General features: G+C 45.2%; 1 protein-coding gene across 1 annotated transcript in view; it reads right to left on the reverse strand.

Annotated features, from left to right (window-relative positions):
• Nucleotides 1-24,594, reverse strand: part of LOC126163117 (reversion-inducing cysteine-rich protein with Kazal motifs) — a gene marked incomplete at its 3' end in the record, with an annotated part of 348,934 nt that overhangs the window by 68,915 nt on the left and 255,425 nt on the right. The window contains exons 4-6 of the mRNA XM_049920040.1: nucleotides 23,106-23,142; nucleotides 11,350-11,513; nucleotides 1,448-1,646 (exon numbers count right to left, since the gene is read on the reverse strand). Coding sequence (XP_049775997.1) covers nucleotides 1,448-1,646; nucleotides 11,350-11,513; nucleotides 23,106-23,142 — 400 coding nt within the window. The remainder of the gene's footprint in view (nucleotides 1-1,447; nucleotides 1,647-11,349; nucleotides 11,514-23,105; nucleotides 23,143-24,594) is intronic.

Here is a 24,594-nt window from a genome sequence, read left to right on the forward strand (position 1 = left end):
GTCAGACCCACCATACTTGCTCCGGACACTGCGAGAGGGCTGTACAAGCAATGATCACACGCACGGCACAGCGGACACTCCAGGAACCGCGGTGTTGGCCGTCGAATGGCGCTAGCTGCGCAGCATTTGTGCACCGCCGCCGTCAGTGTCAGCCAGTTTGCCGTGGCATACGGAGCTCCATCGCAGTCTTTAACACTGGTAGCATGCCGCGACAGCGTGGACGTGAACCGTATGTGCAGTTGACGGACTTTGAGCGAGGGCGTATAGTGGGCATGCGGGAGGCCGGGTGGACGTACCGCCGAATTGCTCAACACGTGGGGCGTGAGGTCTCCACAGTACATCGATGTTGTCGCCAGTGGTCGGCGGAAGGTGCACGTGCCCGTCGACCTGAGACCGGACCGAAGCGACGCACGGATGCACGCCAAGAGCGTAGGATCCTACGCAGTGCCGTAGGGGACCGCACCGCCACTTCCCAGCAAATTAGGGACACTGTTGCTCCTGGGGTATCGGCGAGGACCATTCGCAACCGTCTCCATGAAGCTGGGCTACGGACCCGCACACCGTAAGGCCGTCTTCCGCTCACGCCCCAACATCGTGCAGCCCGCCTCCAGTGGTGTCGCGACAGGCGTGAGTGGAGGGACGAATGGAGACGTGTCGTCTTCAGCGATGAGAGTCGCTTCTGCCTTGGTGCCAATGATGGTCGTATGCCTGTTTGGCGCCGTGCAGGTGAGCGCCACAATCAGGACTGCATACGACCGAGGCACACAGGGCCAACACCCGGCATCATGGTGTGGGGAGCGATCTCCTACACTGGCCGTACACCACTGGAGATCGTCGAGGGGACACTGAATAGTGCACGGTACATCCAAACCGTCATCGAACCCATCGTTCTACCATTCCTAGACCGGCAAGGGAACTTGCTGTTCCAACAGGACAATGCACGTCCGCATGTATCCCGTGCCACTCAACGTGCTCTAGAAGGTGTAAGTCAACTACCCTGGCCAGCAAGATCTCCGGATCTGTCCCCCATTGAGCATGTTTGGGACTGGATGAAGCGTCGTCTCACGCGGTCTGCACGTCCAGCACGAACGCTGGTCCAACTGAGGCGCCAGGTGGAAATGGCATGGCAAGCCGTTCCACAGGACTACATCCAGCATCTCTACGATCGTCTCCATGGGAGAATAGCAGCCTGCATTGCTGCGAAAGGTGGATATACACTGTACTAGTGCCGACATTGTGCATGCTCTGTTGCCTGTGTCTATGTGCCTGTGGTTCTGTCAGTGTGATCATGTGTTGTATCTGACCCCAGGAATGTGTCAATAAAGTTTCCCCTTCCTGGGACAATGAATTCACGGTGTACTTATTTCAATTTCCAGGAGTGTAATTCAGTTAGTTGGGCTCAAATTGCACAGCAATTAAAAAGAAGACGGCTGGTGGTGGTACTCACAGTTCCTGGGGTCTATGGTGGGCGAGGCGGCAGCCTGCTGGCGGACGCAGGAGAGGACTCGCGGGCTGTGCTCGGCGCACGCGTCGTCCAGCAGCTCCTGCGGGGGCGCGTGGGCGCCCGCCCCCCTGGCGCGGAAGACGGCGCGGCACGCCTCGCGGCAGGCCGGCGTCCGGCCCGAGCCGCAGCACTCGTCCCCCGCCTGCAACACGGGCCGCCTCAGCGCCTCCACTCCTGCTGCCGACTCGACGTCACCGGCGCGCAAACCGTACAACTAGACTCGTGCACGGAGCAGGACCCAGCCCGCCAAGCCTGTGTTCCGTGGCCTCTGGTCAAGTGTGGGTGGCTCGCGAGACAGTGGAGTTGAGCCAGTCTATCGGCCTCTGGTCAAGTCTGGGTGGCTCGCGAGACAGTGCAGTTGAGCCAGTCTATCGGCCTCTGGTCATGTCTGGGTGGCTCGCGAGACAGTGCAGTTGAGCCAGTCTATCAGTCTCTGGTCTAGTCTGGGTGTCTCGCGAGACAGTGCAGTTGAGCCAGTCTATCGGTCTTTGGTCAAGTCTGGGTGGTTCGCGAGACAGTGCAGTTGAGCCAGTCTATCAGCCTCTGGTCAAGTCTGGGTTTCTCGCGAGACAGTGCAGTTGAGCCAGTCTATTGGCCTCTGGTCAAGTGTGGGTGTCTCGCGAGACAGTGCAGTTGAGCCAGTCTATCGGCCTCTGGTCAAGTCTGGGTGGCTCGCGAGACAGTGCAGTTGAGCCAGTCTATCAGTCTCTGGTCTAGTCTGGGTGGCTCGCGAGACAGTGCAGTTGAGCCAGTCTATCGGCCTCTGGTCAAATCTAGGTGGCTCGCGAGACAGTGCAGTTGAGCCAGTCGATCGGCCTCTGGTCAAGTGTGGGTGCCTCACGAGACAGTGCAGTTGAGCCAGTCTATTGGCCTCTGGTCAAGTCTGGGTGCCTCGTGAGACAGTGCAGTTGAGCCAGTCTATCGGCCTCTGGTCAAGTCTGGGTGTCTCGCGAGACAGTGCAGTTGAGCCAGTCTATCGGCCTCTGGACAAGTCTGGGTGGCTCGCGAGACAGTGCACTTGAGGCAGTCTATCAGCCTCTGGTCAAGTTTGGGTTTCTCGCGAGACAGTGCTGTTGAGCCAGTCTATCGGCCTCTGGTCAAGTCTGGGTGCCTCGCGAGACAGTGCACTTGAGGCAGTCTATGACAAACAGCAAACAGTCGCGGAACGCTACAGGGCAGAAAACTGAAATATTTGACAGGTACAGCGACTCTAGCCCTCCGAGCAGCTAGCCTGTAATAGAAAAAGAACAGTGTGGTATGGAGAAATTTCTTCTTCCTAATGCTGTTATTTTCTTCATTCCCAGTCTCTAAATGGGCAGCGATTTGTCCAACATGAATAGGAAAATGAAATTAAACTAACGACCCACCACCTGCTTATGTCGACATCTGTTATGTACAAGGGTTGGAACTTAAATAGTGCCAACTATTTATTCACAACCGATACAAAAGAGTTACATGTTTGCACGTGTTACTGTCCTTCAAACTAGTCACCAGCGTTGTGTAGAACCCGTATCCAGCGATGTGGAAGGCGTAATATACCGTTAGCAGAGCCTGTTCCGTTGATGGTACGAATGGAGCAGTCTACTGGCTGTCGAATCTCTGGAACAGTTCTGAAGCGAATGCTACGCAGCACAACACTTTAGCAATTTAATATTCTCCTTTATTTTCAGTTAGAAAACCTGGCAACCCAAGGCTCCACTGACACCACGTCAAAATCACATTTCTGCTGACCTTCAGTTTGCAATCAGATGCAAGGCACTCCCCAGTACGGTAGCCACGCGGTGCTGGCCCGCTGTTTGAGTCGTGGGAAGGGGGGGGGGGGGGGGCGAGCGCTCAGCTCACCAGCCCAGTGGGACCGGCGGTCTAGCTCGTGGTGGGCTAAGCAGGCTGGAACTTGGACTGTGCACAACTCTACACTGAACTTTTCGGTCTGTTTGAGCGTTCCTGTTCCAAGAGTTTGAAACCAGAGAGTCTTCAAAATGGTTCAAATGGCTCTGTGCACTATGGGACTTAACATCTAAGGTCATCAGTCACCTAGAACTTAGAACTACTTAAACCTAACTAACCTAAGGACATCACACACGTCCATGTCCGAGGCAGGATTCGAACCTGCGACCGTAGCGGTCGCGCGGTTCCAGACTGAAGCGCCTAGAACCGCTCGGCCACAACGACCGGCAGAAAGTCTTCCTATCATCATTGCGGACTGCCCAACATGTCAACAAGGAATGGTGTCCCCCTCACAGCTGCGTAACTCAGCGTAAGAACAGTCGTCATCAGAACATCAAACTACAGGGACCGGAGACGACTGTTACTCCTTGTCAACGACAGTCGGCTTCAAATCAAACTGCTGCTGTCAGTACGCAAAGCTCGATATCAACCAATTTCCGAGCGATTTTTACAAAGCGAATTTCACACAATGGACAATTGGAGTAGAATATCTTGTACACTCATTACGACACACGAACCTCTACGTCTTCAATGGGCCAAAAAACACAGAAACTAGACATCAGCAGATTGGAGTCGTGTTGTGCAGTCCGGTAAACGGTGACAGTGCCTCATTTCAAATGGTATAAGGCATTTTTATGAAATTTATTCCCAATTGTGGAATCTTACTGACGTTAGCTGCATAAGGTATAAAGATGTTACCTACCTATGACACATGAAAATTTGTGCTGGACAGGAACGCAAACTCAGAACTCTCACTTGTCGTGAGCGGTCGCCTTAACCACTTCGACTATCGAAGCATGCTTCCAGAGCCACAGGAAGTTCTGTATGACATACTTTCTACGATCCCAAAGCTCACAATTTTACTCCAGATACTGTTAAAAAGTAAGTATTACAAGTCTCAACAATCAAAAGACAATTGTAATAGTACGGTCCACGCCCGCATCTCGTGGTCGTGCGGTAGCGTTCTCGCTTCCCACGCCCGGGTTCCCGGGTTCGATTCCCGGCGGTGTCAGGGATTTTCTCTGCCTCTTGATGGCTGGGTGTTGTGTGATGTCCTTAGGTTAGTTAGGTTTACGTAGTTCTAAGTTCTAGGGGACTGATGACCATAGAAATTAAGTCCCATAGTGCTCAGAGCCATTTTGAGTACGGTCCAATACGTTTGTCTCCTTGAAATCCTGTGGCGGGTAACCAAGAAAATTTGGGAGCGATGGGGTTGTGTACGGTATGTCATATGGAAGAGTGGGTCGGTCCTGAAAATGTGCTTATACAGCCGAAGTACATAAGGCGACCGCTCGCGACAAGTGGGAATTCCGGGTTCAAGTCCCGGTCCATCGGAAGTTTTCATGTGTCACCACTAGGTATTACCTTACCTACGGTTCCGTAATGTTTTGCAGCTGTTTTCGTACCACGAGTTGGGCGCACTCATTCAGGTTACTGTGGACGAGAACTGGGAAGATTATTTCAACATTCTCTGTGACCTAGAAAGAGTAACCTTTTCTTCTACATCTTCACCTTGGATGTGGACACTCCTTTCTTCCAAAATGACACCAGCTTTGTTCACAGGGATTCAAGTGTATGTGCCTGGCTTAACGAACACTCAGACACCACGTACGACGCCGACTGGTCCGCTGTATGGCTGAGAACTATTTGGAAAAGAAGTCGAAAAGTAGCAGTCAAGAGCCCTCTATTTATACAGGGGCTAATCACGTATGAATGGCTTCAGCTGGATGTGATATACCTGAAGAAACTAGTGGACACCAAATTCAAGACATTATTAAAGCTTTGAGGCCATGTTACACGGTATTTGCGTTACTTTTCTTCGGAAGGGTAACAAATTTTTTGTACAGTTTTTATACAGAGTGGCCCATTTATCGTGACCGGGCCAAATAACTCACGAAGTAAGCGTCAAACGAACAAACTACAAGGAACGAAACTTGTCTATCTTGAAAGGGGAAATCAGATGGCGCTATGGTTGGCCAGCCAGCTAGATGGCGCTGCCACAGGTGAAACGGATATCAGCTGCGTTTTTTATAAATTTAAGAACCCCCATTTTTTATTACATAATCGTGTAGTACGTAAAGAAATATGAATGTTTTAGTTGGACAACTTTTTTCGTTTTGTGATAGATGACACTGTAATAGTCACGAACATATTGCTCACAATTTTAGACGAACAGTTGGTAACAGGTAGGTTTTTTAAATTAAAATACAGGACGTACGTACGTTTGAACATTTTATTTCAGTTGTTCCAATGTGAGACATGTACATTTCTGAACTTATCATTTCTGAGAACGCATGCTGTTATAGCGTGATTACCCGTAAATACCACATTAATGCAATAAATGCTCAAAATGATGTCCGTCAACATCAATGCATTTGGCAATACGTGTAACGACATTCATCTCAACAGCGAGTAGTTCGCCTTCCGTAACACATGCATTGACAATGCGCTGACGCATGTTGTCAGGTGTTTTCGGTGGATCACGATAGCAAATATCCTTCAACTTTCCCCACAGACAGAAATCCGGTGACGTCAGATCCAGTGAACGAGGGGGCCATGGTATGGTGCTTCGACGAGCAATCCACTTGTCATGAAATATCCTATTCTGTACCGCTTCAACCGCACGCGAGCTATGTGCCGGACATCCATCACGTTGGAGGTACATCGCCATTCTGTCATGCAGTGAAGCATCTTGTAGTAACATCTGTACAACATTACGTAGGAAATCAGCATACGTTGCACCACTTAGATTGCCATCGATAAAATGGAGGCCAGTTATCCTTCCTCCCATAATGCCGCACCATACATTAACCCGCCAAGGTCGCTGATGTTTCACTTGTCGCACCCATCGTGGATTTTCCTTTGCCCAGTAGTGCATATTATGGCGGTTTACGTTACCTCTGTTGGTGAGTGACGCTTCGTCGCTAAATAGAACGCGTGCAAAAAATCTGTCATCGTCCCGTAATTTCTCTTGTGCCCAGTGGCAGAACTGTACACGACGTTCAAAGTCGTCACCATGAAATTCCTGGTGCGTAGAAATATGGTACGGGTGCAATCGATGTTGATGTAGCATTCTCAACACCGACGTTTTTGAGATTCCCGATTCTCGCGCAATTTGTCTGCTACTGATGTGCGGATTAGCCGCGACAGCAGCTAAAACACCTGCTTGGGCATCATCATTTGTTGCAGGTCGTGGTTGACGTTTCACATGTGGCTGAACACTTCCTGGTTCCTTAAATAACGTAACTATGCGGCGAACGGTCCGGACACTTGGATGATGTCGTCCAGGATACCGAGCAGCATACATAGCTTGAGGCGTAGCGCCTTCGCATCGCTCCTGTCACTTGTTAGGACGATAACGTTATAGGCACGAGTCATCGACAGATGTCACCAGCTGACATGGACCTGAGTTACAGAGCTGCACGTAGTTGTACTAGTAGGCGGCAGATGTCAGCAGTTGACGGACAGTGCTAGCAGTCGTAGTCAAAACAATGTTGTGAAGTTATGTTTGATTAATGTTTAAAGTATTTGCTTAATTATAATTGTTTTATATCTGTAGTAAATAGCAGTGTGAGTGTTGTATGAGTGAATAAGAACAGAAGTAAATGAAAATTGTTTTGTTTATTCACGAAGTGCAGTCAGTTTATGGTACTAATAAATCGTGAGCAGATCACAAATTAATCGGTAATTTCAGAAGAAGTAATTTTATATATGATACTTTTCTCAATTTATTTATTTAGCAGTTGCCATAGAAAGAATTGTTTTACTATAATTGGTCATTGAAGTAACGAGCGGGTTAGCGCGGGATAATACTGCAACCTGATTTGCTGTCTGTGATATCAGCCAATCAGAAAAATGCAGGCTCGCGCCAATCTATGCTGGGAACAAAGTCTTTGGTGTGATCCTTCGACCATAAATATAATAGACTGGCCCTGACGTCATTTTCGTGGCTCCAACATCTCTGGGCTGAAGTCACGTGAATGTTGCAAAACATGGTTGTTTCGTGTTTCGCTTATGGCTGTACTCAGCGTTTTGTCGGGGAAATGGCATTACATTTCACGTGTAAGTGTGTCTAAGATAGTGCAGATGCGTTTATTGAAATCTGCTGAAGTGACTTTTATATGTTTTTTACACTTGAAATAGAGTATCACGTAAATTAAAGTGTTGAAAGTGATGCCTGTAAACTCAGACTCATATTACATTTTGGAAAGTATCTGTGATGATTCGGTTACAGAAGTAAGTATAACTGTTTCTCGTTCCTACTCATAGGTTCTGTAAGGATGAAAACCGAAGGCAGCTTTGGATACAGGCCTTGAAACGGAAAAACTTAAGCCGTTTGCACATACGCGCCTTTGCTCGAAGCACTTCGAGGAGAAGTGTTTTGATAGGTTAGTTATTATTTACAATGTATATCTATAATTTGTATTTACAGTGTCTGTCATTTTTAAACCTAGGCTCCAAAATTATTTTCTGAAACTGCAAAGTCTCACCTTTCATCTAAAATATCATTTTTTTTAAAACTAATAGTTTAAACTTTTGTAAAAATAGTGGGAACTGAACCTTTGAAGTGCACCTAAAATTGATACTCTAAAATGGACCTGCTCCTAAAGTAAACAATTTTGACACCTATAATTGACATAATTCCCATAGCCCATTTTCTTTTATAAGTGACTAAAGCTCGAAACGTGGCGAAACAATGTTTAAAGTTTTGACACGAGCCCACTCTTACTGTTTAAAAGAATTTTAACGACATTTTACTATAATTGATAGTTTATAGTAATTTCGTCCCACTGCCCACCAGAGTGGCGTTCGATGTATTTGTTAGATTTTATAAATGGTACTTTGAACAAATCCAGGTCAAATGTAGTTCTGGCATAATTTTTCACAAATAAGAATGTAGTTTTTGTTGGAAGCGTTTGGCAGTCAATTGAGAAATGTGGGGAAAATCCGATAAAAACATAGGATGGCAGACCGCTGATTTGAAATCCCGCCACGTTTTGCCAACAGTCACGTGGTTTATGTTGGAGCCACACCAGCCTTATAGCTTCTGCACAGCAAGGCCAGTCTACTAGTATCTATGGTCGAAGGTGTGATCTAAGTAAGTCGGGGCTGAGGGTTCGAACCAGTAACATTCCATTGAAAGCAGCTCCGACGAAAGTACTGTAAAATCGCGGAAAAATACTAATTACGGGTTCGCGAAGAAGTACAAAGTGTATTTAAGATAACGGTATAGTGAAAGTCGTGCGGAATTTTGGACGGAATATCAAAATTATTGCTTTTGACTGTTAGTTAAAACCGCGTGGCGTGTTGTGCGATCTAAGACTGGAACAGGTATTACGTGTAGAGCAGAGTGATCAACATTTGAGCGAGTATTTTCATAACTAAACGATCTAGTGAACTCTATTAACTTCGGTAACGGGTGTAAATACCATAAACTGGCTACGTGTGTGATTGTGGTGTGCGTGGGAGCTTTACATTGTGTAGACACTTAGTATGGACTTGGCAGTATTAACCGTGATCTTTATCGTAAAAATACACCTGAAAATTTAGATTGCCAAGTTAAAATTTATATTTCAGTACTATCCACATACCGTTTACCGGACAATTCTATGTATGTTGCGACCAGCAATAGACAGTAGTGGTCTAATATTTTCCACTACAGCTTTTAGCTAGACAAATGAAATTTGCTGGACATTGGCAGGGCGGTAAAGAGACACGTGCCGCGCCGCAAGCACACGCCCGTTGGGCATTTTGATCACAGTAGCCATACATCAACACGATGTCGACCTTTTCCGCAATTGGTAAACGGTCCATTTTAACACGGGTAATGTATCACGAAGCAAATGTGGTGTCACCGCCAGACACCACACTTGCTAGGTGGTATCCTTTAAATCGGCCGCGGTCCGTTAGTATACGTCGGAACCGCGTGTCGCCACTATCAGTGAATGCAGACCGAGCGCCGCCACACGGCAGGTCTAGAGAGACTTCCTAGCACTCGCCCCAGTTGTACAGCCGACTTTGCTAGCGATGGTTCACTGGCAAAATACGCTCTCATTTGCCGAGACGATAGTTAGCATAGCCTTCAGCTACGTCATTTGCTACGACCTAGCAAGGCGCCATTACCAGTTATTATTGATACTGTAAAACATGTACCGTCAAGAGCGACGTTCACCATTTATGGATTAAAGTTCAGTATTCCACAGCTACGTCCTTTTTTTGCTAGTCTAATTTCCTTGACCTGTTCCAAACCTCACGCCAGCCTGCGTGAGCTAAAACGCGTGCCTTTCGGCTTCCTCTCAAAACCGGGTTGGCTCTCTTGCCAATCCACAACAGCAAATACCGTCCGCACTGGTGGAATGTTGCGTGATACAACGCACCTATACTTTTGTGACTATTACAGCGCCAACTATCACAAAGCGAAAAAAGTGGTCCAACTAAAACATTCATATTTCTTCACGTACTACATGAATATGTAATAAAAAATGGGGGTTGCTATTAAAAAAAAACCAGTTATCAGTTTGACCTATGGCAGCGCCATCTACCGGGTCAACCATAGCGCTATCTGGTTTCCCCCTTCAAGCTAGACAAGTTTCGTTCTTTGTAGTTTTTTTCGTTTGACGATTATTCCGTGACATATTTGGCCCGGTCACGATCAATGGACCACCCTGTATAAGTGTGTGCGACACTTGTCATGAGATCGGACATTTGTTGATGTGCAGCTGTACGTAACTCAACAGTTGCGCAGCAGAGAGTGAGTGCGGCGAGTAGAGATGGGTCGAACTCGTTCATTCCCGTGAACTACTTCATTCATTTCACTCTTTGCCGTGAAGCGTTCAAATGTAGTAGTTTATTCATGAAGTACGGAAGCCTGGCGAAGTTGTCCTGTTCGCCGCTGAGCTGCGGCTACGCTCGCTTCCCCTCGCTCGTACAATAAAGCTTCGTAATACTTCATAGCCGGCCGCGGTGGTCTAGCGGTTCTGGCGCTGCAGTCCGGAACCGCGGGACTGCTACGGTCGCAGGTTCGAATCCTGCCTCGGGCATGGGTGTGTGTGATGTCCTTAGGTTAGTTAGGTTTAAGTAGTTCTAAGTTCTAGGGGACTTATGACCTAAGATGTTGAGTCCCATAGTGCTCAGTGCCAATACTTCATAATTTTACCAACAGATGGCCGAACTATGCAGTAACGTGCACGCACCGTTTTGCGCTCTTACAGCGTTTGAGTTAAATGGAGCATAGTCGAAGGGGACAAAGGAAAGATAAACAGAGAAGCCTGTCACATATAAAGAAAGTATTACATTTAATTTTGCTCGTCATTTTCTCAGGAAGCGCCCAAGAAAGTCTTTATCTGCCAAATGAAACATTATTTGTTGTATTCATGGACTGAAAACTAGGACTACCAACGAAATGCAGTCCAATTTTACGTTCCTTTTAAAATTTAATCCAAAATAGAATGAGTATGTTTACCACTGTCGTAAAGTCTATATACCTACGTTAAGTAATTATTCAGAAGTTTTCCTGTAGATTTTATTTTTGTTGAGAATAATAACCCTCCACATTAAAAACGTAAACTGTCACCTGTAGTCATTGGTACGATTTCAGGTAAAATCCCTCTTTCAGTGTTATTAACAAACAGCCAGCCTCTTCGTTTGTATCTTTAATATTCATTTGTCTGCAAGCGCTGCCAACGGTAGGCTACCCGTAGACTCGCCGATGTAATGGGAGAGGGAGAGGGAAAGAGAGTGAGTGAACTAGAAAAAAGTGTGGAGTGTGCTATCTGTGAAGAGTTTGAAGTACCAGTTCATTGAAAATGAGTGGTTATTCACACTTCACTGGAATGAAGCGTTCATTTGAACGACTCATTCGCGAGCTCCCCATCACTAGTGGCGAGACGCGGGAGTACCTTCTGGATGTCGAGGCAGGAGTAGAAGGAGATCTCGTCGCTGTAGCGGCAGGCGGCGGTGACGTCAGCGCGGGAGGCGGCGGCGAGGCAGGCCTGCTGGCAGAGCGGCGACTGCGGCAGCGCGCAGCAGCTGCGGCCCGCCCACTGGTCCGCGCGGCGCGCCTCTGTCCGGCAACACGTGTTCTCGTGTTTAGTGTCATTCATCCCCCTCGCCCTGTGCGGGCGGCATGTTAAGTGTATTGACAAGATGAAGAAAGCACTAAGTTAAAAGCTGAGATGTTTACAATAAAGTTTTTAAAAAAAATTGTAGAGCTAACACTAACCTAACGTTTAATATTAACGAACTCGATTTTCTTCGTTTTTAATTTAAAACTATAATAACAAATAAGTATAACGAAAATAATAAGAATACATTTAAAACATTCAAAACACGATATAGCACACTGATCTCAGGACTACAGTGGGTCTACTCTGTGATGACCTACCTACCAATATTCTTCAAAACGTCGAATGACTCTGCGGTGGGTTTGCTCTGTTGTGGCCCATTACCTGTCTGAATGTCAAGAGTCAGCACTGTCTTTCCGTTGGAAGGACAACACTACTTCTTCAAGACTGCATGGAAATCCACTACTTCTGTGTGCAATTTCTTTTACTAATGAGACTTTGTGAAAAAAACTGTAATTACTATTATGATGAATGATCAGGACTGTCTTTATGGACTGTGAGAAAATTTTAGCTTTTGACCAACATTGTATTAATAAGTGTGTGCATTTGATATCTTTGTTATTGTAATTATGAAAAATTTTTTCAAATCATTATTGGCCACTGCCCAAAAATATTTTGTAAAATTTTTTTTGGGGAGCATGGGGGCTATGTAAGTAGGCTGTTTATGTTTTCTTTATGTAAGTAGGCTGTTTAGGTTCTTGTATTGGCAACGCCGCCGCCACATAGCGCTCTCTGTATGAAAATCACTGGCTGTGCTGTGTGCAGTCTGTGGCTAGTTTGCATTGTTGTCTGCCATTGTAGTGTTGGGCAGCGGCAGCTGGATGTGAACAGCGCGTAGCGTTGGGCAGTTGGAGGTGAGCCGCCAGCAGTGGTGGATGTGGGGAGAGAGATGCCGGAATTTTGTAATTTGTCATGAACTGCTATATATATTATGACTATTAAGGTAAATACATTGTTTGTTCTCTATTAAAATCTTTCATTTGCTAACTATCCCTATCAGTAGTTAGTGCCTTCAGTAGTTTGAATCTTTTATTTAGCTGGCAGTAGTGGCGCTCGCTGTACTGCAGTAGTTCGAGTAACGAAGATTTTTGGTGAGGTAAGTGATTTGTGAAAGGTACAGGTTAATGTTAGTCAGGGCCATTCCTTTGTAGGGACTTTTGATAGTCAGATTGCGTTGCGCTAAAATTATTGTGTGTCAGTTTAGGCACAGTCGTGTACAATTGTTCTAAGGGGACGTTTCAGCATGCCCTGGGAACTTTTGTTGTTGAAGCGAAAAAGCGCAGGGTGTTGAGTACGGTAGAAGCGTGAGGGTATAAGTATGAAAGACTGATGGGTAGTATCGATGGAGAAAGGGTATACGGAAGATAGTAAGGGACGGTTACATGAAAGTGAAGGAAACGCCGTAATATCGATGGAGAAAGAGAATATGAAAGACAGAAAGGGACGGTTAGATGAGAGTGTCTGTAAGGCTGTGATGTGAAGGCAAAAACGGGATGGGGAAAGATGGGCGGAAAGTGATAGGGAAATATCTGATGAGATGGGGATGTGGGGGGGTGGGGGTGTATATAATCTGTAGGATGGGCAAACGTCGGGGCGTTTGAGGATGTTTAAGGTTGTTAGAAGGCGTTCAGTATGAGTGAGGAGAGGTGAGAATTTGATGACACGGTGAAGGATCCATGTGGAACAACATAAAAGCATGAGGACGACGAGGCGGTGTGCATTACGTTCAAGGGTATGGATTGACTTAGAGAACCTAGGTGGAACAGATATACCTGTAATATTTGCATAGGAGAGAGTGTGTCCGAAAAAGGGCTATTTAGGTGTGGATGATACCCAATAACGTGCGTTCACCCCATCTGTCAAGTCTGTTAACAATAATCCCATCTCGAAAAAAAAAAAAAGGCTCAAATGGCTCTGAGCACTATGGGACTTAACATCTGTGGTCATCAGTCCCCTAGAACTTAGAACTACTTAAACCTAACTAACCTAAGGACATCACACACATCCATGCCCGAGGCAGGATTCGAACCTGCGACCGTAGCAGTCGCGCGGTTCCGGACTGAGCGCCTAGAACCGCTAGACCACCGCGGCCGGCCATCTCGAAAACAACCGTAACTTTCACAAGTGTAATACTTGAAGAAATAATGAACTACACTATTCTTCACCTATCCTTAATGTAGCACCCTACTGTGATACAGCGCAATAAAAATCTTTGAGCAATTATCTTTGTGTGTGCGCGTAGGTGTGTGTGTGTGTGTGTGTGTGTGTGTGTGTGTGTGTGTGTGTGTGTGTGTGTGCTGTGTTTACGAGAGAGAGAGAGAGAGAGAGACTGAATAAATTAAGATTAAACTACTGCATGTAAAGAAGAAAGATACATCAACACTATAGCAGAATGATCAGCATCCTGTCACATTTTCTGCTGAGGAAAAGTACGATAATATCACGGTAAGAGGTCGCAATGATGACCATGAAACTTTAACAAAAATCAAACTAATGCCAACAGTCACTAACAGCGCCCACACACTGGCACCAAGGCCACTGTTACAGACAGCAAGTACTTCGATAAAATAACACAGAAGTGGTACAAGTACAAAATAATTCTGATACAAATAGACTAAACAACATAAAATAAAGAAACACACGGTTAATTAATGGAATAGACACATAATACTAAAGATCTCCAAAAGGCGTAGAATTAACTTCTTGAGCGACGACACTACAGTTCTTATCATATAGCGACAACTTTCAATACAACAATGAGAACGGGCTTCAACATTCTTATTTGGTACATTTTACGATACGTGTCGACTGCATGCTCTCCACTCGCCTTTGTCCTATGCTTCTCCCTTAATACACTCGCAGCTTTTCAACGTCATCCAGTATTCCAACTTTTCTTTTTACCCTCCCTCTCTTCTCTGCTATCTTTCCTTCAAGGAGGTCTTGTTATCAGCAGTTCCTGCGACACATACGTCCCGGCCGTTTTCTTCACTGTCGTCATTTCCGTCAGTTCTATTTCCTCCACTATTCTTAGAAGCATACTTTCAGATCTTGACTCTAGACAGGAAAATGGATTTCAGGAACATTATTGTCCATAAACTATTGCTTCACCATACGCTACTTTATGAAAGCGGACATTGTCATGCTGATACACTCATCGTCTGCGAACTGTTCTACTATACACAGTACACAATCTGCAAATGTGTTCATGTCCTTCGGTATTAAGCTTTTTTTTAAGCACTCTAAACGGACAACACCCTAACAACGGAGGCCTCCCATCCCGTAACACTACCACCTCTGTACTTAACTGTTGGCATTACTCATTATGGCAGGAAATGATCACCATACATTCGCCGAACCTAAAACCTTCCATCGAACTGCTACATGGTATAGCGTGATTCACTACTCCAAATGACTCGTTTCCAGTCACCCATTGTCCAGCGGCCGTCGCTCTTTATACCACATCAAGCATCGCTTACACCACAGAAACACGTAGCTTACGAGCAGCTGCTCAACCATTCCACCCCATTCTTTGCAACACCCTAACCATAGTTATTATGCTGGCCGGACGGCTGCCAGCACTTCTGAACTCAGGAGCGACTCCTTCCTTTGATTTCATGCGATTTAATGCTGTCACCTTGCGCAATGCTCGACGCTCCCTGACTGTCAATAGATGAGTTCTGCCTGGTCTTGGTTTGGCTATCGCTGTTCCTCCGCGTGCCCAGTTCCAAATTGGCACCTGCAGAAGCGTTGAAATTCTCCTAATGCATCTGTTACGTGACATCCTATGAATCTTTCACGTTCGAAGTCACTGGGTTCTCCCGAAAGACCATTTCTGCTGTTACCGCTTCTCTACCGCCAGCAAAATATTCCCCGTCTCCTTTTATACTGACGTCCGCTTCTCATGCCATCTAGCGTTCAATTCCATATTACACAGATATCTGGATACTTTCGTAGCACAGTGTATTTCCTCGTTCGTCATTCTTCAAGCCACTTTACTTTTAGATTCTTTCTCCCCAACCGCATTTCACAATTACACAAGTATTTTTTGCTGTTTTGGACTACCCATGATTCCTTACCATACGGCACTACACTCCAGACAAAAAATTTGAAGAAGTATTCCTAATACTTAGGTATCGGTAACTGAGATGCTTGAGGCTGTCGATAGCAGACCTCGGCTTGAATCTGTGACGTGATAATGAGGTGGCGTGTGATGTTACGTGCGCACTAACAGTAGTAGAACACTATCGGTATTTGCCGTTGTTGTTGTGGTCTTCAGTCCAGAGACTGGTTTGATACAGCTCTCCACGCTACTCTATCCTGTGCAAGCTTCTTTATCTTACATCTCTGCCTCGTGATGACTGGGTGTTGTGTGCTGTTCTTAGGTTAGCTAGGTTTAAGTAGTTCTAAGCTCTAGGGGACTGATGACCATAGATGTTAAGTCCCATAGTGCTCAGAGCCATTTTCTTTATCTTACAGTACCTACTGCAACCTACATCCTTCTGAATCTGCTTACTGTATTCCTCTCTTGGTCTCCCTCTACGGTTTTTAACCTCCACGCTGCCCTCCAATACTAAATCAGTGATCCCTTGATGCCTCAGAACATGTCCTACCAACCGATCCCTTCTTCTAGTCAAGCTGTGCCACAAACTACTCCCCAATCCTATTCAATAGCTCCTCATTAGTTATGTGATCTACCCACCTAATCTTCAGCATCCTTCTGTAGCACCACATTTCGAAAGCTTCTATTCTCTTCTTGTCTCAACTATATATCGTCCACGTTTCACTTCCATATACAGGGTGAGTCACCTAACGTTACCGCTGGATATATTTCGTAAACCACATCAAATACTGACGAACCGATTCCACAGACCGAACGTGAGGAGAGGGGCTAGTGTAATTGTTTGATACAAACCATACAAAAATGCACGAAAGTATGTATTTAACACAAACCTACGTTTTTTTAAATGGAACCACGTTAGTTTTGTTATCACATCTGAACATATAAACAAAGACATAATGAGTGCCGTTTGTTGCATTGTAAAATGTTAATTACATCCGGAGATATTGTAACCTAAAGTTGACGCTTGAAACCTCCGACGTTCAGTTGCGTGTTGTAACGAACACGGGCCACGGTCGGCGAGCAGCATCTGCAGGGACATGTTTACGATAACGACTGTGTTTACGAGAGTGGCTGTAGTGCACTGTTGTGGTTTGGTCTAGCTGACGCAGTGTCCGCATGTAGCGCTTGCTGCTATTGTTATTCTGCATTCGTCTCCGCACGCAGACCAACTATAGCACACCGTGTTACCAGACGTCTGTGATAGTGTAGTGTTGTAGGAACTGTGACCATGGTGTATTCGAACTCTGAAAAGGCGGAGAAGATACTCATCTATGGCGAGTGCCGACGAAATGCAGCTGAAGCCTGCAGGGTGTATGCAGAACGGTACCCGGACAGAAAGCACCCAACGTGCCGCACATTGCAAAACATCTACCGCCAACTGTATGCAACAGGTATGGTCGCAGCACACAAACGGGTCCGTAACAGGCCGGTCACAGAAAAAGCGGATGCAGTTGGTGTGTTAGCTGCTGTTGCCATGAACCCACACATGAGTACACGGGAGATTGCAAGAGCCGATGGACTGAGTCAAAGTAGTGTCATGCGCATACTGCACCGTCACTGATTTTACCCGTTTCATGTGTCGCTACATCAGCAATTACATGGTGATGACTTTAATCATCGAGTGCAATTCTGTCAATGGGAATTAACAGAGAATGCGTTGCAGTTCTATATGTTTACCGATTAAGCGGGTTTCACAAACCACGGGGCAGTGAATCTACGGAACATGCATTACTGGTCCGTGGACAATCCTCGCTGGCTCAGACAGGTAGAGCGACAGCGACCGTGGACTGTAAATGTATGGTGCGAAATCATTGGCGACCACCTCATTGGTCCTCACTTCATTGCAGGGGCCCAAACAGCTGCAACATACATCGCGTTTCTACAGAATGATCTGCTAACGTTGCTCGAAAATGTCCCACTGGAAACACGTCGACGTATGTGGTATCAGCATGATGGTGCACCTGCACATTCCGCAATTAACACTAGGCTGACCCTTGACAGGATGTTCGACGGGCGTTTCATAGGACGTGGAGGACGCATAAATTGGCCAGCCCGTTCTCCTGATCTTACCCCTCTGGACTTCTTTCTGTGGGGTACGTTAAAGGAGAATGTGTACCGTGATGTGCCTACAACACCAGAGGATATGAAACAACGTATTGTGGCAGCCTGCGGCGACATTACACCAGATGTACTGCGGCGTGTACGACATTCATTACGCCAGAGATTGCAATTGTGTGCAGAAAATGATGGCCACCACATTGAACATCCATTGGCCTGACATGTGGGGACACACTCTATTCCACTCCGTAATTGAAAACGGAAACCACTTGTGTACGTGTGCCTAACCCCTCATGGTAATGTACATGTGCGTCAGTGAAAAAGACCAATAAAAAGGTGTTGGCATGTGGACGTAATGTGCTGTTCCAATCTCTTCTGTACCTAAGGTCCATCACCGTTCCCTTTGGATCCCTACGTAATTCGGTGCTCTCCGATACACACGATCGAACAGCGGAGGAGTGGTACTCAAGCGTCAACTTTAGGTTACAATATCTCCGGATGTAATTAACATTTTACAATGCAACAAACGGCACTGATTACGTATTTGTTTATATGTTCAGATGTGCTAACAAAACTAACGGGGTTCCATTTAAAAAAAAACGTAGGTTTGTGTTAAAAAACATACTTCCGTGCATTTTTTATGGTTTTTATTAACCATTTACACTAGCCCCTCTCCTCACGTTCGGTCTGTGGAATCGATTCGTCAGTATTTGATGTGGTTTACGAAATATATCCAGCGGTAATGTTAGGTGACTCATCCTGTATAGCTGCATTCCATACAAATACTTTCAGAAACGATTTCCTGACACTTAAATCTACACTCGATGTCGACAAATTTCTCTTCTTTAGAAACGCTTTCTTTGCCATTGCCCGTCTACGTTTTATATCCTCTCTACTTCGGCCATCATCAGATTATGCTTATAAACTACCTTTTAGAATGTAGATTGTAGACTGTAGCATAACCCAAAGTTTACGTTAAGTTAGAAGGTAATAGTTAGGTTACATGTTGAGGAAAGCAATTAACATGAATATGATACCACCAACTGTGAGGAGGAATGCCCATTTATCTGCATCGTATCCCGAGGTCTACTTCAGGTTGAAAGGTAACACAGTGGCTATGAACGGGCGAAGCCAACTTCGTGTTCAAGAGAATAATTCTAATTCTAATTAGGGCACATATTTTTCATGATTTGGATTCAGATGAGTAATTTATGCCCGCCATTTTATTGATGGGCGAAAACAGTTGCGTATTATGAAGAGGATTCAATATTTCCCAGTAAGTCAAAGAGAACTAAGAATGGATTAATATTATCTGTGTTGTGTCCCAGGTACAAAGTACCAAATGGAAAGTCAGAATAATTACAACTTAGATTTATTCTTAAAGGTAGGTGAAACAACTCAGCGTAATCGCTCGTGTCCAGGTCCGTAGCCTATCTCCGGTAAACACTATCACAGTGACAGCGTCGCGACTGAGAGGAGACCTACTCCATAATCCGGGAGGCCCACCAGAAGACTCCGCTTCCGGGCCGCGACAACGCGACTTAATCACTTGCGGCTGAAACCTGATTGGCTCCGTCAACTCCAGCGGTATCACTGCTGATTCTCTTGTGGCGCCCCCACTACATCTACATCTACATCTACATCCATACTCCGCAAGCCACCTGACGGTGTGTGGCGGAAGGTACCTTGAGTACCTCTATCGGTTCTCCCTTCTATTCCAGTCTCGTATTGTTCGTGGAAAGAAGGATTGTCGATATGCCTCTGTGTGGGCTCTAATCTCTCTGATTTTATCCTCATGGTCTCTTCGCGAGGTATACGTAGGAGGGAGCAATATACTGCTTGACTCTTCGGTGAACGTATGTTCTCGAAACTTTAACAAAAGCCCGTACTGAGCTACTGAGCGTCTCTCCTGCAGAGTCTTCCACTGCAGTTTATCTATCATCTCCGTAACGCTTTCGCGATTACTAAATGATCCTGTAACGAAGTGCGCTGCTCTCCGTTGGATCTTCTCTATATCTTCTATCAACCCTATCTGGTACGGATCCCACACTGCTGAGCAGTATTCAAGCAGTTGGCGAACAAGCGCTCTGTAACCTACTTCCTTTGTTTTCGGATTGCATTTCTTTAGGATTCTTCCAATGGATCTCATTCTGGCATCTGCTTTACCGACGATTAACTTTATATGATCTTTCCATTTTAAATCATTCCTAATGCCTACTCCCAGATAATTTATGGAATTAACTGCTTCCAGTTTCTGAACTGCTATATTGTAGCTAAATGATAAGGGATCTTTCTTTCTATGTATTCGCAGTACATTACACTTGTCTACATTGAGATTCAATTGCCATTCCCTGCACCATGCGTCAATTCGCTGCAGATCCTCTTGCATTTCAGTACAATTTTCCATTGTTACAACCACTCGATACACCACAGCATCACCTGCAAAAAGCCTCAGTGAACTTCCGATGTCATCCACAAGGCCATTTATGTATATTGTGAATAGCAACGGTCCTATGACACTCCCCTGCGGCACACCTGAAATCACTCTTACTTCGGAAGACTTCTCTCCATTGATAATGACATGCTGCGTCCTGTTATCTAGGAACTCCTCAATCCAATCACACAATTGGTCTGATAGTCCATATGCTCTTACTTTGTTCATTAAACGACTGTGGGGAACTGTATCGAACGCCTTGCGGAAGTCAAGAAACACGGCATCTACCTGTGAACCCGTGTCTATGGCCCTCTGAGTCTCGTGGACGAATAGCGCGAGCTGGGTTTCACATGACCGTCTTTTTCGAATCCCATGCTGATTTTACAAAATTATACAACTGATGGACGTTAGAGATATAGGTCTATAGTTCTGCACATCTGTTCTTCGTCCTTTTTTAAAAAAAGGGAATGTCCTGTGCCCTTTTCCAATCCTTTCGAACGCTACGCTCTTCTAGAGACCTACTGTACACCGCTGCAAGAAGGGGGCAAGTTCCTTCGCGTAGTCTGTGTAAAATCGAACTGGTATCCCATCAGGTCCAGAGGCCTTTCCTCTTTTGAGCGATTTTAATTGTTTCTCTATCCCTCTGTCGTCTATTTCGATATCTACCATTTTGTCATCTGTGCACTATGTGCGCTTTAACGTATGCCACGCTACTGCCAAATCAAATGGCTCCAAGCACTATGGGACTTAACATCTGAGGTCATCCATCAGTCCCCTAGTCTTAGAACTACTTAAAGCTAACTACCCTAAGGACATCACACGCATCCATGCCCGAGGCAGATTTGGAACCAGCGACCATAGCAGTGTGCGGTTCTGGACTGAAGCGCCTAGAACCGCTCGGCCATTGCGGCCGGCGCGCTACTGCCACTGGATCGTTGGCACACGATGGTCGAGAAGGCGATGGCTGTGTCTTACCCTGTGGTGACCCCCCCCCCCCCCTCTGTGACCGCACAGCACAACAGACTCAATAATAAAAACACTGGTAGCCGATCACCGCCAAGGTCCGTACAAGGTTTTCATGCATGTCAAGTTAATTCTGCGCGCCAAACCGAGACTGCGGAGCGTTACGTTGTCTCAGCTGCGCTACCCGAACTCGTCTTGCGGCCTCCTCAGAAACTGAACCTACAATATTACGAAGCCATGTGTATTATGATGAAACTACGAGATCGCTAGAAAAATTTCGTTAAAAATTCCTTGCGATGATAACTTCGTTTGGGACTCGATTATAAACTGAGAACTGAAGTTTCGTCAACTGTTGTCGAGAAAAGATTACGAGACTACGATCGTTAAGTCTGAAGAATATACGATGCGCCTCCGCAGACGCAATCGCTGCATCTACTTAAGTTCCTCATTACTGTAATAAGCACAACCAACACTCTGGAAAAATATCTCAACATGGAACATCTCACCTTGTATCTTCAATTTGTAATAACCGAAGTATCTGTCCGGCTGTCCCTGGAGGAATCATCAATAGTCAAGGAGGTGACAGGAGCGATCAACCTAAGCAACGGTCTCTAAAATGCATATTTTAAGAGCTTTCAGTAGTACACATTTGTTTCACTGTCTCGAAGATAAAGATGTGCTCATAGTTCTTGAAGCATGAATTTTAGAGCCCATGTTTACCAGACCTTTTTTGCTTGGAATGGTTGTTCCTGTTATACGCCTGAATACTGACCATTCCTCCTGGGACACCATGTATAATTATGTTTTTTTAACGCCATTCATCAGATGTAGATGTGAGAGATAGTAGGTTACTTGCAGTAGGAAAAAACTGAGTGGCGAAAAATCATGGCAAGGCACTGTGACACGAGTTGGTATTTACTGTTGAAGCCTATGCGACATATTCATCCATTACTTTCCTGGTAGAACTCGGTTTCTGAGGCCCTGAATTCAATTCGGTGGCCTGTTGCCCGCTCCTTCGTGGAGCGCACGCCAAATACTTGTGGTCGTACTATGCGGCCGTTTACGCGTGTGGAAATACCGGCTGGGAGACATTGTAGGCCTACAATAGACATTGGTGACATTGGAAACCAGAACTATTGAAACTTTTATGATATTCTGTCACCCATGGGTCATGCACCAATTATCCGTCCGCGTTCAAAGCCGGTTAACTCGCAACGTACTGCCATGTTCACTACACGTCTGCCTGTAACCCACTGTTCAGTTTATTTCGAACAAGTGCATGCGGGAGGACGACGGTTCAATCCCGTCTCCGGCCATCCTGATTTAGGTTTTCCGTGATTTCCCTAAATCGCTTCAGGCAAATGCCGGGATGGTTCCTTTGAAAGGGCACGGCCGATTTTCTTCCCCATCCTTCCCTTACTCGAGCTTGCGCTCCGTCTCTAATGACCTCGTTGTCGACGGGACGTTAAACACTAATCTCCTCCTCTTCGAACAAGTAGTTTTCCAATGACAAACAGGACAGCACAATTTTCACCTCCACTGACAGGTGCAAACAGCACTGCGCCGGCTCACTTCTACACGGCATGTGACATCTTGCCCAATCATTTCTTCGCAATGTGTAACTCCAAACACTGCTATTACACTTGTCATTTAAAAAGCTATCGTGAGATCTGAATAAAATACATCATACAATTTAAATTAAAAACAGACATTATTTCAATATCTTTGAAGAAAAGTAGAAAAACCATTAAAAATCTTATCAACTGAGAATTTCTGCTTATCAAAAACGTTCTTACTATATTCTGAACAATTTTCGAACTATTAGCAGTTTCCACGTTACGTAGAACACACTGCTCCAGAAAAAAAAATTATTCACGTATTGTTTTGTGAGTTCTACATTGGTTTCTCTCTCATTTTATGATTTATAACAGGAATGACACGTAGTGCAAGACTCACCTTCGAATGTCCTGTTAAGGCACTCCCAGAAATGACCCTGAAAACGAAAATAACATCTATTACACAACCAAAAGGATTTTGCACTTCTTATTTGATCATCAGTGTGTCATCAAGTTATGTAAAAATTACAATTTTTGCAGTTTCTGCGCATGTATGAAATCAAATATTTTCGATGTCTCAGATTAGGCTGAATTCCACACTTTAAAGACTAATGTTACGTATCCCTTTTTAGAGATTCTCTTCCTGATTATTGATTAATCAAGTGTCAGCAGATTTAAAAATTTTGTAGGATTTCGCTTTGCTGTTATGTGAATGTAAAATATACTTAAGCTTTTTCTCCCACTGTTATTTACGCTCTGGAAAAGTTTCATGAAGTACATAACTCAATGTTTGTTCCAGTAACTAAAATATTTTGTTGTGTCATCAAATCACATTCTGACGGGCAAGTATTTAATGTAACAGGCCTGCTGCGTTGTTTTCAGTTCCACCGTCTGAATCAACCAGGGACAGATTAACTGACATGCGAGAGCAAAAATGAGTTTTGATGTCTATTAGAAGGTGTTAGCTGAACCTCATGACATTTTTGTATGTGCAGTACTTTTATGTAATGTGTCGATGGCCAGTTATATATCAGGGAAACGGAATAGAAAAATGGAATGAATATTAGAGAATGCTAGAGATTCAAGAAACTGTAAACACCTGTAGAAATGGGCACCAAATTTATTCACATAAAAACTAAGGTTAAACTATCGCCCAACTTAGAAATCTGTAAATTGTGTGACATAGCGCCACTTTCACAGTGTGAATTAAATGACTAATAATTCTAATAAACGGGACAAGGTAACACTAACTGTATTATATAGAGTGATTCATATTCGTAGCTGGCGCTGAGGTAAGTAATTTAACGTAAGACACAAGGGGTAGCACATGTCGGGAAACACCCAAAAGGTGGATGACAAACGTTGAACATGCGAAGTCTCGAGATGACATATTTAGCCGTACGTGCAGTGGCTGAGCTTATTGGTCTGTCGCACCTGATCATACCAACCCAAGTCAAGTATTCACGTCGGTGTGGCTGCGGGCCTATGTGCACAACTATAGTGCGTTAGGATCAGGGCTGGTAGCCTTTATTTCATTGGGTTGGACAACTGTGTGTTTAAATTGAGGTAATACTTACAACGTCATTTACTGGTCTCGCTGTCTCCTCTATTTTTTTTTTGTAAAGTACAATACAACAAAAAATTGGCGTACTGCGTCAGAAGTATATGAGTATACGCTTCCGAACTGCATCGCTACCAGTAAATGGCTTTACTAACTGAAGTCTGTAAACAAAAGAGAAGGGGCGAAATGAGAGAAACACAAAACAATAAAGGCTTTCCTTTGGTTACAGAGAGGACAATAATTTTCCGACTTGTACATTTATAGCAGCGACGTGCGTCACTGCCCCCTACCGGCGAGGTTACGATCGACAAGCCCAACGGCTGCACGT

This window comes from Schistocerca cancellata, chromosome 2, assembly GCF_023864275.1.
Source record: "Schistocerca cancellata isolate TAMUIC-IGC-003103 chromosome 2, iqSchCanc2.1, whole genome shotgun sequence".
NCBI classification, from domain to species: Eukaryota; Metazoa; Arthropoda; class Insecta; order Orthoptera; family Acrididae; genus Schistocerca; species Schistocerca cancellata.